A 14,248-nucleotide genomic window follows, 5' to 3' on the forward strand; every position below is an offset into this window, starting at 1 on the left:
AATCAGGTGTTGGGACCCGCCCACTTAGTTTGACAGATAAAACAAATTAATAAAGCGCCACACAGGTTCATAAAATGAACAGTGTTGGGACTAACGCTTTACAAAGTAACGCGTTACTGTAACGCCGTTAGTTTCGGCGGTAACTAGTAATCTAACGCGTTATTTTTTTATATTCAGTAACTCCGTTACCGTTACTACATGATGCGTTACTGCGTTATTTTACGTTACTTTTTATGTAGTATAAAGTGTGTTTTATCGGAGGGCTGCTGTGTCGTTCTGATTCTTCTTGTGTCACAAGCCGGAGAAGAGAGAGAGACATGCGCTCTGTGTGGGTGTGTCTGAGTGTGAGTGTGGGGGGTGAGGGGGGGGGGGGGGGGGGGGGCGTGTCTGATCATGGCGGAGCCAGAAGTCGAGTTTGCTAACATGGAGATATTTTCACTACTTTTCTTTTGTCGAGCACAAAGAAAATAACATTTTAGTTAAATGTAAATTGTGCTTTGGATCAAAGATGCCATCTACTGCCCAAAACAGCAATTCAAATCTGCTGAAACAAGCTACATAGCAACATGCTTCGACGAAGCTAGTAAAGAGCGACAGAGACTCTGATGCCACTTCACCTCCACCACCAACACCATTCACCGCTGAAGGTACACACTCTGTCAATCAATGTTCCCTCTAATTGTTCATGTGTGAGCAAATGCAAAAAGTCCCTGAGCATTGAGTGGAGTCCATGTGAGCAACTTTAGACGTGCACACTGTGGCTACACCAGCAGCACACCTGTCCCAAACCTCACTAAATAACAACTTACATCTCCATCCATCCATCCATTTCTACCGCTTGTCCCTTTCGGGGTCGCTGGAGCCTATCTCAGCTGCATTCGGGCGGAAGGCAGGGTACACCCTGGACAAGTCCCCACCTCATCACAGGGCCAACACAGATAGACAGACAACATTCTCTTATTATTAGAATCAAATGACAGCAGTCATTTCCATTTCTAATATAAGTGTTTAGGCCCACTTATAATGACAATAACAAAAAATATTGTTTTTCATGAACTGTGTACTTGTATTGTTTGTCTGGGTGGAGGTCCTGCTTTGGAAATAATTTGTACCCCTTTCAGACATTGCATCTAGTTCCCATTAAAACATTCACATGTTGCACAATGAGATGTAAGCAGGGGATCATGTGTACATTCCTGCAACTTCCTGTTTGTAAAAAATATATTTTTATTAGTATTTATTTAATATACTAACAGCATTTAATGATTGATATTTATAAATTAAGATTCCTAATAAATGACACTAGAATAAGCACACATTTGATTGGTAAATCATAGTGTAACGACCTGGAATGACACTTTATGTGTGGTGTTGGAGTTGTCCGACTTTTTGTGTGGCTGTAAACGCATCACTGGCTAAGTGCCATATGTGCAAGTGTTGGCGCACGTGAGAGAGCGAGCGGCTGCTGTTGATATAACAAAGTTGCTTTTGGTCTGGTTTGTACTGCAGAAAATGACCAGTTTTGCTAGATATCATTTTTTTTACTAATGTTTTGGTGATGTGTTTATGGCCGACAGTAAAGAGTTTTGCTCAGTAAAGTGATGGATGGAATTCATGTCCTCAAAGCGTCTCGACAGACGTTACAATATTTGAACAATGATGACGAAAACGGTTTTCTCTGTCGTGTCCGTGTCGTGTCGAAAATTGTTATGCGCTTATTTTTTTATTTGATTTTGTGCATGGCATAGATTTGCCGTGCGCAGAGGACGCTTGAGCAGTGCGCAATTGCACATGCGCGCTCCTGAGAGGGAACGTTGCTGTCAATTCTCTTATATACTCTTTCATTCTAGACTTCTAGAGTGTTTGATTATCACATCACTCTAAATGTATAGACTATAAAGTTCACAAACATAAAGAGGGATCCTAGTGGGCCAGGCCAATCTTTCCTTATCTCTAAACTAAAACTGGGGAAATGTGTAGTGTTCTGGGTTTCAGACATGATTTTGTATAAGAATTACTTGAGGAAGAAAATGCCTGGTTAGACTTTGTGTATGTAATGTGTGCCTTTCTTGGTTTACATCTATGCTGTTATTATGCTGTTTGTTACTTATGTATGTTATGTTGCAGCTATTTAAAATAGTTTTGTCAATTTGTTCTGGCCAGAAACAAATTGGCCTTTGTAACATATCTTTGTCTTTGTGTGTTGTATGTAGACCACATGGCTTAGCAGAGTTGAGTGATGCAAATGCATGTCAAGTTGATCAACAGATTGTATTATTCTCCAGTGCAATAACAGTACTGAAATGAAGGCTAAAAGGACATTAATTGGAGCTTTAAAAAAAAAAGAAAAAAGAAGTAACTAAATAGTTACTTTTCACAGTAACGCATTACTTTTTGGTGTAAGTAACTGAGTTAGTAACTGAGTTACTTTTGAAATGAAGTAACTAGTAACTGTAACTAGTTACTGCTTTTCAGTAACTAACCCAACACTGGAAATGAATAGTTAAATAAATACATCATGAAATAAAGACCACCTGCTTTCGAAATGCCTAAACAGTAACAGTGTAGCTGCTGACAGAAGTAACATGTATGTTTGTTATATATATTTCATAGTTGGTTAGAATAAATAAATACAATATAAATTCATATTGTACACATATTGTGATTAAAAAGGTATTCCCTTGGGTTAATGCATGCAAGTTTATGTTAACTTTATTTTTGTTACAAAACCCATGTAAATTGGAGGGGAATATATTTTTGTTCCGGTTTGGTCACGTTGTTGGGGGGACAATTAATATGTGACGGAATTAAGGAAGCAGCATGAGACGACATGTGTTTGATGGAAGACGTTAATGGAGTCTCGGATTAAAAATGAACTTTATTCCATTGGAGTTTGTGAGGCCAATGAGGTATGATTCTTTCTGGTATGTATGTGAAATCAATGTGTTTTCTTTTATTGGATGTCAGACTAATTGTAAATTCTGTTTTCTTATTTTATTAGTTGTGACGGAATTATATTTGGCATCGTTGTTAACGAGAAGAAGGTGTGGTTGAAATAAATGTACGTGATTTGAGCCTGGATTAAGACCTCGGAGGGAGTAACAAACATATTTGGCCACTAGATGGCGACAGTTCCAAAGTATAATCGACTGCTACCCCAATCAGATATTACAAATTTCATAAAAATGTTTTACATTTTACTATATTTTTTCTATGTATACTGTTCAACTATACTACCAGTGTAGTTCGTAGTAGTTCATAAATGAAATTCTATAAAACAAATATTGTAGATTTGTAAAATTAAATGCTTTAAGAAAAAACAGATGACATCTAAACTTTCCATGGAGTGCTGACATGGCAAAAATAATTGCGATTTTAAGGATTTCTGTGACGGCCTTTGTCCCTGCAAAGGTTCAAATATGCAAAATTAACCTTGCCTCTAAAATGAGTTGTGTATATCTACAAATAAAACTGTACAAATCATGCTGGCATCACAATACTGCTCACTTGTGAGATCTTATCAGATTTTTAAGCATCAGTGCAGATGTGATTAGCTCTCGCTCAATAACAACGTGAAAAATGAAACCGAAATCTAACCTGTTTGCATGGCACTGACTGGTGCGGGCTTAACGACCGACTATTTTTTTTTTTGCACATTGCTTTTTTCACTACTGAGAGCAAAAGGTTACATTCTTGAACTCACATGCGCACATGCTGACATCCGTTCAACCTGGCTGTCTACTCAACTTAAGCCAGAAACTGTTAATTTATAGCGTATAAATACAAATAATAATAATAATAAAAAAAAACCTAACAAGATTTAAATTGTCAGGGTGAATAAATGAAAATGAGTTGTTCTTTTCACACACCTACCTGTACTTAAAACAAGATAAATCACCTTCGGCTGTCACATTTCCAATGTTGAAAGGTAAACATCATTTATTGCATGATTTCCTGCTGCCTGCAGCTAGCGGATGCCGCAGCCACGAGTGTGAGGCGACGACTTACTGACATATTGACACATGAAGCCAGACATCATAGGCATTACAACGCCCAAAGGGGATTTGCAGAGGAATACAAACACCAAATAATGTGTGCAATCCTTTCTACATGATTTACAAAATATGTTGCTGAACATAGATGATAGTTTTGTAAGTAGCCAGATAAAATATGTGTCGCTCACATACCATGGGATAACTTTCTGCACATTCCTTGCCATAGAGGCTCAGCCTGCTTCAAAAGTAATTTTTTAGTTTTAACAGGTTTATGAAAGGAATATTCAAAACTGGAAATATTGTTTTCATTATAAACTGTAAGTAAATAAAGGTGTTCACCACCTCATACCTATTCCTGTGCTGAATGACAAGGATGAGTACCAAATTCAATATTTTTATAGTTTATTTCGGTACTACCAGGTATAGATTCACGTAAAACCTGATAGAAAACACTCAAATGTATAGTAAGGCTCCACTTTTCAAAATGCGCTAGTATGATGCTAATTAACATTGGGTTTGCCACAGACATGCTACTGATTGCTGGGATGTATATCGTTAGGATTTTATCCATACCTATACCAATATTGATATTCCTTATCAATACCAGTATTTGTACGTAATTGGTGTAAATAAAGTTGTGAACAGATGTATTTTTTATTTCCAGGAGTTTGTACAACAACAACATCAAGTAACATCTCACATCAGGGAAGTCGTCTATCAACAACTGCTGTTTGAATTTAAAAAAAGTCAACTATGCTTGCAGTGCAAGCTGCAATGCAGTTGTTATGTCATCATCTTATAAAGACCACACAGATCCACCACTGTGTTTTTATTCAGTACAATTACAATCAGCTTGAAATAATACTTATGTATGGCATCCATGTGCAGAGCACATACCTTTTCCATGATATGTCATATTATTCCATCCATCCATCCGTTTTCTACCGCTTATTCCCTTCGGGGTCGCGGGGGGCGCCGGAGCCTATCTCAGCTACAATCGGGCGGAAGGCGGGGTACACCCCGGACAAGTCGCCACCTCATCGCAGGGCCAACACAGATAGACAGACAACATTCACACTCACATTCACACACTAGGGCCAATCTAGTGTTGCCAATCAACCTATCCCCAGCTGCATGTCTTTGAAAGTGGGAGGACGCCGGAGTACCCGGAGGGAACCCACGCAGTCACAGGGAGAACATGCAAACTCCACACAGAAAGATCCCGAGGCCGGGATTGAACTCACGACTACTCAGGACCTTCGTATTGTGAGGCAGACGCACTAACCCCTCTGCCACCGTGCTGCCTATATCATATTAAATATAGTTAAATATACACAATGACGAGTATGGAAAAAGTCTATCACCAGTGGGATCCTGTTAACAGGAATTTCGTCCCTCTTACAGTCAATATTCCCTCACGGTTGTGGGCCAGCAGTGCATTTCACCACCTCCCACTGGTGAGCTGAATTTGATAGAAAAGGCTATTACTAAATATGTTGCTGTCTCTTCATCGACCAGCAAACAGTCTGCTTCTCGTGGAACATCACCCCTGTGAATTCCAACTGAGGAGATACAGATGTAATTCCCTTCCAGATCTGTTTTGAACATATTTTGACCACACTCATGATGATCCTGTTTCTGCTGCTTCAGACACTGCCCTGCTGACTGACTTGATCTGTTTCCTGTTAAAGCCGAGATCTCGAAGTCACTTCTGGAAAGAAAATGCAATGAACCCACAGCAGCCTACTTCACAATGGAATATCGGTAGGCCCACCAACTTCTTTCTCTGCATTCTGCTATGAAATTTTATTTTGTCAGCTTCCTTTCATGTTCATCATCAATATTATCTTCCCAGAGTACTGTCAACTCACCAAAAATGACTTCTTGGCATTCCCAGACCATAACACAATATCAGGTTGGAGCAGTGCACTTGCAATGTCATATAATATAAATATAATATAAAACAATATAATAAATTAGGGCAGCACAGTGGAGCAGGGGTTAGTGCATGTGCCTCACAATACGAAGGCCCTGAGTAGTCCTGAGTTAAATCCCGGGCTCTGGATCTTTCTGTGTGGAGTTTGCATGTTCTCCCCGTAACTGCGTGGGTTCCCTCCGGGTACTCCGGCTTCCTCCCACCTCCAAAGACATGCACCTGGGGATAGGTTGATTGGCAACACTACATTGGCCCTAGTGTGTGAATGTGAGTGTGAATGTTGTCTGTCTATCTGTGTTGGCCCTGCGATGAGGTGGAGACTTGTCCAGGGTGTACCCTGCCTTCCGCCCGAATGCAGCTGGGATAGGCTACAGCACCCCCCGCCACCTTGAAAGGGACAAGTGGTAGAAAATGGATGGATGGATGTTAGGTGGCGTTGCCATGTAGTGGCGTCAGACAACGACTAGGCAAATGTTATCTTGCTTCACAACAACTATGGATTATTATATTTATTCCGCCCTTGCTATACATTTCCAGCGTATGCAGCTAGACAGATAGTTATTAACTCGAAAAGAGGGGAGATCCAGAAGTTCTGTTGATGATTGATGTTCCTTCTTATGAATTATTTGCTTTCCTCAGTTTTATTTCTTCATAGTTTTTCCTTCATTTGTAAGGAAAAAGTTTGTAAGACTGAAAATATAAACACGAATTAGAAGGTTTAGTGTCAATACATTCACACAATAAACAACAGATGTTTCACTTCTATAGAAATCAAACATCCACAGCATTATATTGCACACAATTATTGTAACGTAACACAAGTAAACCTGAAGCGTAGCGCTGTCGCCCTCTGATGTTCAAATTTTGCACTACAAGTGTAAACGAGCTTTGATAGTCAGAGTTGCTCAGCCAAAAACACAACTACGAATATAAAAGACCTCACAAAGTCAGCGATTTCAATACAGAACAAACTCAATAATGCCGTGCACAATATGCACTTAAAAAGACCACTTACTTATCAGATCTTACCCGTGTATTTTTTTATGCGCAGCAGCGCTACTTGAAGTGAATGTGACAGCGTGTTATTATTAGGATGGTCAGCTGGATATAAAACAAAAACTATCCGACAGCTGTATCATTTGTCCAGCATCATAACAATCCTCCTGGCCCGACCCAATTAGGAATCACTTCCAAAATTGGTAATGAAAACTACAACTAAGATGTATGTTACAATCAAACAGCTGGTGTAAAAAACACACCCTAGTCTATACCAGACCTAGGCAAAATACGTCCCGTTACGATTTTCAATCCGGCCCACTGGACTTCTATATCATTTTTTTAGACCTTTAACATCACCATTATGATGTGCAATGCTGTTTTTAAATGACTGTAAGTCTTGAACTATAGAAAGTATTTAAATGGACGAAATCTGCGCTTTTGGGTGTTATACGAGTTATTACGGTAATCTATGTCACAGCAGCTCAGATGAGGAACAAACCAAAGTGGGGAGGCGTTTGTTTTCAGAGCAGCCAGCCCGAAACGCGTGTGTCAGGAACAGATGCAGAAGGAGATTTTTACGTGATAATATATCATATTGTAGGTGTTTATTACACTTTGCGATGTTCATATGTTGTTAATATTCAGTGTTTTATTGTTCATAGTAAATATTCTAAATCCCACTTTCTTTATTTTCATGTACATTTTGGGTATCCCATTTAGTACAACTGGACAGCATAGTTATCATTATTAGCTCAATGTTACATGATGAATAAAAACCAATAGATTTTATTATTTATTTATTTATTAACACATGAAAACACACTGAAATACCAGGAATTGGTACCGTATCGCTTCAAATGGGAAAAGTATCTATCCATATTGACGCAGCATGACGACATTTCAACTTGCGTTAAAAGTGCAGTCTTCAGACTTGTGTTGGCAGAACGTTCCGAGATTGGGGACGCGGTGCCAGTCAGCACGTTCCCAGTGCCCATGGAGCTCTCCATACCCCATGTGCCTTAAAGGTGGAGCTTCGACCAGTTTGTCTTAGGCAGGAGGCCTCCCTTACTGCTCCTTTCTGGCAACGGTGATGTTGTCATGACTTTTACTATCTCTGGAGATAGTCAAGTTTGATTGTCTTCTCGGCTTTTCGTCAGACTCAAAGCCACTAAACCGTTGAATCTCTACTGTGTTCATTTGTTTATCGCAGTGTTTCAGCCTTTTTCTTTAAGGATGGAATAGGTGGAAAAATAAATCTCTTTATCCCCATTAGCTGTGCTTTTAAAATAAATTAAAAAAACGTTTGAGAATCCCTCGATTATAGGAAAAATCTAACTAATCAGATTCGACTATAGAAATTCTAATACTAATACTATGAATTTGTTATTGTGTTCTCACAACTGAGGTCCTCAAAGGTCGGGCTGGCCGATAAGGCAAAAGAAATGATCACAATTAATTTTTTCATCTTGATTAATATCACCCATCCATTTATCCATTTTCTACCGCTTGTCCCTCTCTTTTTTTTTTTTTTTTTTTATTTAATCGCGGATTGTCCCGTGCAGCATTGTACAAATACAGTAGTTCAGTCACAAAGACATTCTGTGCCTGCCTGCAAATCCGCATTCAGGTCAGAATTACTGGTGAGCTTCAGTAAAACTAAAGTTGCTGCTTTTTCTAAATGTTATTTCAACTTCTATGCTAGTGTTAGTCATATTTCTTTATTTTGTTCTTCTGGGCAGCACTTCCAGCTGTCTAAGGGGGATGAGGCACAACGCTGATCGGACATTAAATTTGTTGTGATGAGCCTGACTTCCGCGACGGTGGAACGGGATGGTCACGGACACACTTTCACACAAACACATTCACCAACTCACACCGGATCACGGTCAATAAAGACGGATTGTTCCGTGCAGAATTATACCAAGCATTGTTGCTTCCATACTGGTTACAATTGCGGTATATTATGACAGACTTTTCCGGCATGTTTGAGCGATCACCGTGATCAAACTCAAATTAATGGCGATCATTGATCAGCCCTCCTCAAAGGTACACTGAGTTCTTGTTCTTGACCACCATTCAAAATTAGAGGTTAGTACACCTCGAGATGCGTATTATTTCGGGAATTATGCGTTTTTTTTAATATCAAACATGAAATGTGAAAAATTAATTTTTGTCTTGTGTTTTAAGGAAGTTCGCTATTCATTCAGAGCAACATTATTTCTCAGCTTCATTAATCCCACTGTATCTGCATACCCCCACACAACAATAATCTTAGATTCATGTAACCTTCCCAACATAGAATATAGTAATAGAGCACTAGTAAGTATGGTCAATAGCTTTTGATGGACCAGACCAGAATATTTTGATGATTTTTAAGTGCTAGTATTTCTGAACATCCATAATGATGACATCGTAGATTGTGTTTTTGTTTTGCCACAATCAAACATAAAAAAATAAAGTCTATTTGCAACTTTTATATGAAAATAAAAAGCTGGCAAAAATAAAAAAATATATAAATTTGATCGTGAGGGCCCTTTATGCGATAAGTGGTTGTCAGTTAATTTATCCTACCACGCGAGCGGTGGAGGAAGGGAGGAGGGGATCCTTTCGCACGTGGCGGGATGGTTCACGTTGGCTCGCCACCCAGCTCACACGGGGAATGTTCGAATTCTGACGTTTTGGAATTCCTTACAAGTCGTATAAAGGAAGTTATGGTGGATTTTCTCTAGAGCATTGTCACCAAACCAAGAAAAACCTTACATATAGGCAGGTCAGACAAGATTGTCATACTAATGTGCAACTTCTTCTAATTCAGCGAAATTATGTTATCAAAAGAATAGTTGTACAACAAAATATATATTTTCAATGTCAAATGTGCACTTAGAAAATGTCTTTTAAACTCAAGTAGTAACTTACAGTCGACAACTATAAATACATTAATGTGTTTTCCCTCTCTAATATATAGAAACAAATGAATATGATTAATTATATTCACATTAATAACCATTTTGAAGAACTCAATACTGTAAATCACATTGAAAAAATACTACATCAACAATGACTCTTTTAGAAAACATAATATTACGGTGTTCAAATGTTATGGTCAAAGTGTCATTAAAACCAGTAAATTAAATTACCGTATTTTCCAGACCATAGGATAGGGCGCACCGGATTATAAGGCGCACTTCTGATGAATGGTCTATTTTTTATCGTTTTTCATATATTAGGCGCACCGGATTATAGGGCGCATTAAAGGAGTCATTATTATAATTTTTTTCTAAATTGAAAACACTTCCTTGTGGTCTGCATAACATGTAATGGTGGTTCTTTGGTCAAAATGTTGCATAGATGATGTTTTACAGATCATCGTCAAGCCACTTTTTGACAGTCGCTTTTGGATGCGCCGTTTTGTGGGCAGTCTTATTTACGTGGCTTACCTTAGTCAGCGTCTTCTCCCCGTCGTCTTTGTTGTAGCGGTGTAGCGTGCAAGGACGGGGTGGAAGAACTGTCAAAAGATGGTGCTAACTGTTTTAATGACATTCAGACTTTACTTAAATCAATAACGGAGCAGCATCTCCTCATCCGGAAACAACAACAGAGGAAATGTGTCACGTGAAAAACCGTCCGACCAGAAATCTAATAACTAACGTTCCTTGGGTGAATAATGTAAACTCACTACACCGGTATGTTTTACTGCTTTCATGGAGTGTTTACTGACAGATATAAATAAGAACTTTACACTACTTTATATTAAAAATTGCAACAGCGGAGGATGAATGTCCAATAACAAGAAGATTGAGGAAAAAAGAGAAGCTTATCGACTAGCGGACACACCCAATTTTTCAGGACTTCAACAGATCCTAAATGCAGATCAGCAGGTACCATAAGGTAAAAAAAAGTTGCTTTTGCATAATATTGCGTAACAAAACGCCAAATAATATGTTTTACCTTATACACACACCATAATGATACTTGCGCAGACAACCCATCAAGCGGTGCAGCTTCATCGCTTACCAAAGTCATAGTAAAACATTTTGATATATTTTTGAGCGCTGTGTGTATGTTCTACATTTTCAATGGAACATTTAAAATGTTGGTGTTTACTTGAGACATATTGCAATCATAGTGCTGTCTACACTTATCTCTTATGTTTGACTGCCATTTACTGGTCACACTTATCATTACACCATGTACCAAATAAAATAGCTTTGAGGTGAGTGAAGTGAAGTGAATTATATTTATATAGCGCTTTTTCTCTAGTGACTCAAAGCGCTTTACATAGTGAAACCCAATATCTAAGTTACATTTAAACCAGTGTGGGTGGCACTGGAAGCAGGTGGGTAAAGTGTCTTGCCCAAGGACACAACGGCAGTGACTAGGATGGCGGAAGCGGGGATCGAACCTGCAACCCTCAAGTTGCTGGCACTGCCACTCTACCAACCGAGCTATACCGCCCGTATACCGCCCGTTTGGTTGAGTAAACTCAACCAAACTTATTCCTTACATTAGGTGCACCGTGTTGGTTATAAGGAGCACTGTCGAGTTTTGAGTAAAAAAAAGGATTTTAAGTGCACCTTATAGTCCGGAAAATATGGTAGTCCGATTTCTTGGCTCTAAATAAGCCTCCTCCAACCCATGGAAAGATCTTAATCTTCGGTGTTAAAATTTGGTGTTTGAAAAGTCGGACTAACACTCCTGGATTATGCGACAGAGGGGATCCTTCGGGATATAACCGGGAAGCAGATACCATTCAATAAAAATATAACAAGAATCGTAATGACGAGGAGAATGTTTATTTGCTTTGCAAATGAAAAGAACAGAACATTTAAAAATGCATCAATGGGAGAAAAAAAAGAAACTGAGATCTATCTAAGAAGATAGCTAAGGAAATGGAGAATGTTGACTTAATTCGGACTCCCGAACGATATATGAATGAGATGGAAGAGAAGCAGGTATACTAAAGGTGAAAAATAAAGTGTACACAAACCTCTTCACGCTGCATTTGTGCACTCCAAACTGATTAGCAATAACTCTGAATTCCATAATATTTCTAATCTGTGCCAATATTACAGCGGACATCACATACAACAGACCTTGGCTGCTAACTTGTAAGGAGACGCGGACGCTTGGTGTGACATCATAGGTCAACCGGAAAAGCGATAAATTGATGCTCGCTAGAAGGATATATGCGCCCCCTAATATACGGGAGTCACACGGCGTATGAACAGTAGTCGCATTAGCACACGCAAGTGTGAAAATACAACTATTTGAGAAATCAGACTAATTTAGTGCATGGAAACGTAGTGAATAAGACTGCACTAAATAGTTACCTCTTTTAGCATTGCAATGTGAAAAACATTCGGTGAATAATACAAAATAAACTTCAATATTTGCACTCACCGTTGAGTCAATTTATGTGACTTTAATGATTTTTCACATTACCAGGTCGGTGGAAATATAGCATTTCATACACTGTTTAAACACGACTAATACAGTGATTATCCACTACTAAAACATCAACCAAAATGTGTAAACACAGACTCGAGGACTATTTTTGTCTGTTGCCAAGTGATTGGAACAGATTATACATTTTTCAGTCAGCATGGCATTCAATTGACCCAAAAGTAACATTAACAGGAAGTGATAGCAAAACATGACAAGGACTTGTCATTAGGCTCACTCAGTTTGCTGACTGGCTTGAGGGTAAAATGTTAAACAAAAGGGTTGCATGTAAAAAAATAAGTAGACACAAGGCAATACATTAAACTCGGAATGGAAAGACATAACAAAGCAATTTAGAAACATTTAATGGCACAAATTCATTCTTAAACTCGAAACTCAAGCAGCTGCCTCATTAATATTCGCAGTGAGGCATGATAGGAACAAGGAAGTAAAGGAGAATGCTATAGTATTGCATTACCTCGTTGCCTTATTTAAGTTACTTTTTTTTCTTGAAAGGATTGACACATATGCACATAATTAACACAACTAAATGTGGTTTAATTGTTCATATTTTAACCTTTCTTAATGGAAATCATATTACGGTGCTGTGAAACCTGGTCTACAGTCATGAAATAGAAATAGATCTTTTGAATCCCTTTTCTGTTCAATGTTTTATGATAACAAATTAAGATGTTTCTGCAGCAGTCTGTCTTTGTGTGCGTGTATGTGTGTGAGTTTGTGTATGTGTGTGTGTGTGTGTGTGTGGTGGCAGGCTGATGAGATAATAAAGAGGGGAGGCATACAAGTTGGTTCGTGTTTTCGTTTTGTTCATCACCCTCCCTCTCGGGGTCAGATAGCAGACGTAACACACTTTTACTCACACACTCTTATGCACGCTCTCTCTCTCACTTACTATTTGTTCTGTCTCTGTCTGTCCATAACATAATCATTTTCTTCTACAATCGTGAGAGAGAACCCACACAGCGTCTTTGTTTCCTCCCCGAAGGCTGCTTGGGCGAAGACAGGATGGGCTACTGGGACCTGTAAGGATGGAGAAGAGAGTGTGTGTGATCCAAACGGACTTCCACCAATACCGACCCACCATCGGACCTCTGGCGCATGTAAGAACCTTCCTCTTTCTCTTCTGTCCCTCCCAACAAGCTGAATAAGTGTTTGTCCTGTTTTTTGTTGCTGCTGCGTTATGTGCATGTTGCACTACTGCCATTATACAGTAGTGCACCTCCACGCTGTAGGCCTAAAACCCAAGGGGGGCGTGTCCTTGTTCAATAGGGGGCGTCACTGAGCAAAGTCAATTTAGTTTGCTTGGGAGTTTTTCAGTTCACCAATGTAAAGTGCAAGAGTTGATGTCTCCATGTGCCTTTGTCTCTCTCACATTCATTGCACAAAAATACCAACACTGCAAATGCAATTCCATTACACCCAGAAACCTAAATATTGCAATAAGAAACTGGTAATGGAAATATTTCGAAAACACCTGGCAAATATCGCTAAAACATTTTTGCCCTCTCATGAGGTAGTTTTTGAGATGTTTTGATATTGACGTTTTTCGCAAAAGCATGATGCAAACACTTTTTTCGCATTGTGACCTGTGGACTACAACCAAGATGGCTCCCTACACGCTATAAATTACAAGTTGTAATACCCTTTACAGCCTGTAGGAATCATAAATCATTATGACTTATGTACTACCACCAAGATGGCGTAGAGCTTAAAAAAAACTACAAAATTAAAATGGCGGCCGGATATGACGTATACTTCCTGTTTCTGGTTTAGGCCATGCCCACTTCCTGGGGTCATAAATCAATACCCCACTGGCCTCCCTTTTTTAGAGGTACGTGGAAGCCACGCCCACTTC

At 39.1% G+C, this 14,248-nt stretch overlaps 1 protein-coding gene across 10 annotated transcripts in view; it reads left to right on the forward strand.

The window, feature by feature from the left end:
- Positions 1–2,789: 2,789 nt before the first annotated feature.
- Positions 2,790–14,248, forward strand: part of LOC133610666 (putative uncharacterized protein MYH16) — a 113,656-nt gene continuing 102,197 nt past the window's right edge. For 2 of the 10 annotated variants that reach the window (XM_061967156.1, XM_072914087.1), the window contains exons 1-4: positions 2,790–2,909; positions 5,646–5,759; positions 5,851–5,910; positions 13,379–13,493. In XM_061967156.1, coding sequence (XP_061823140.1) covers positions 13,422–13,493 — 72 coding nt within the window. In that variant the 5' untranslated portion in view covers positions 2,790–2,909; positions 5,646–5,759; positions 5,851–5,910; positions 13,379–13,421. Of the gene's footprint in view, positions 2,925–5,645; positions 5,760–5,850; positions 5,911–13,378; positions 13,494–14,248 lie in introns of all 10 variants that reach the window. The other 8 variants (XM_061967150.2, XM_061967158.2, XM_061967151.1 and 5 more) reach the window with 7 other exon arrangements.

The sequence above is a fragment of the Nerophis lumbriciformis genome, linkage group LG11, assembly GCF_033978685.3.
Source record: "Nerophis lumbriciformis linkage group LG11, RoL_Nlum_v2.1, whole genome shotgun sequence".
NCBI lineage: Eukaryota > Metazoa > Chordata > Actinopteri > Syngnathiformes > Syngnathidae > Nerophis > Nerophis lumbriciformis.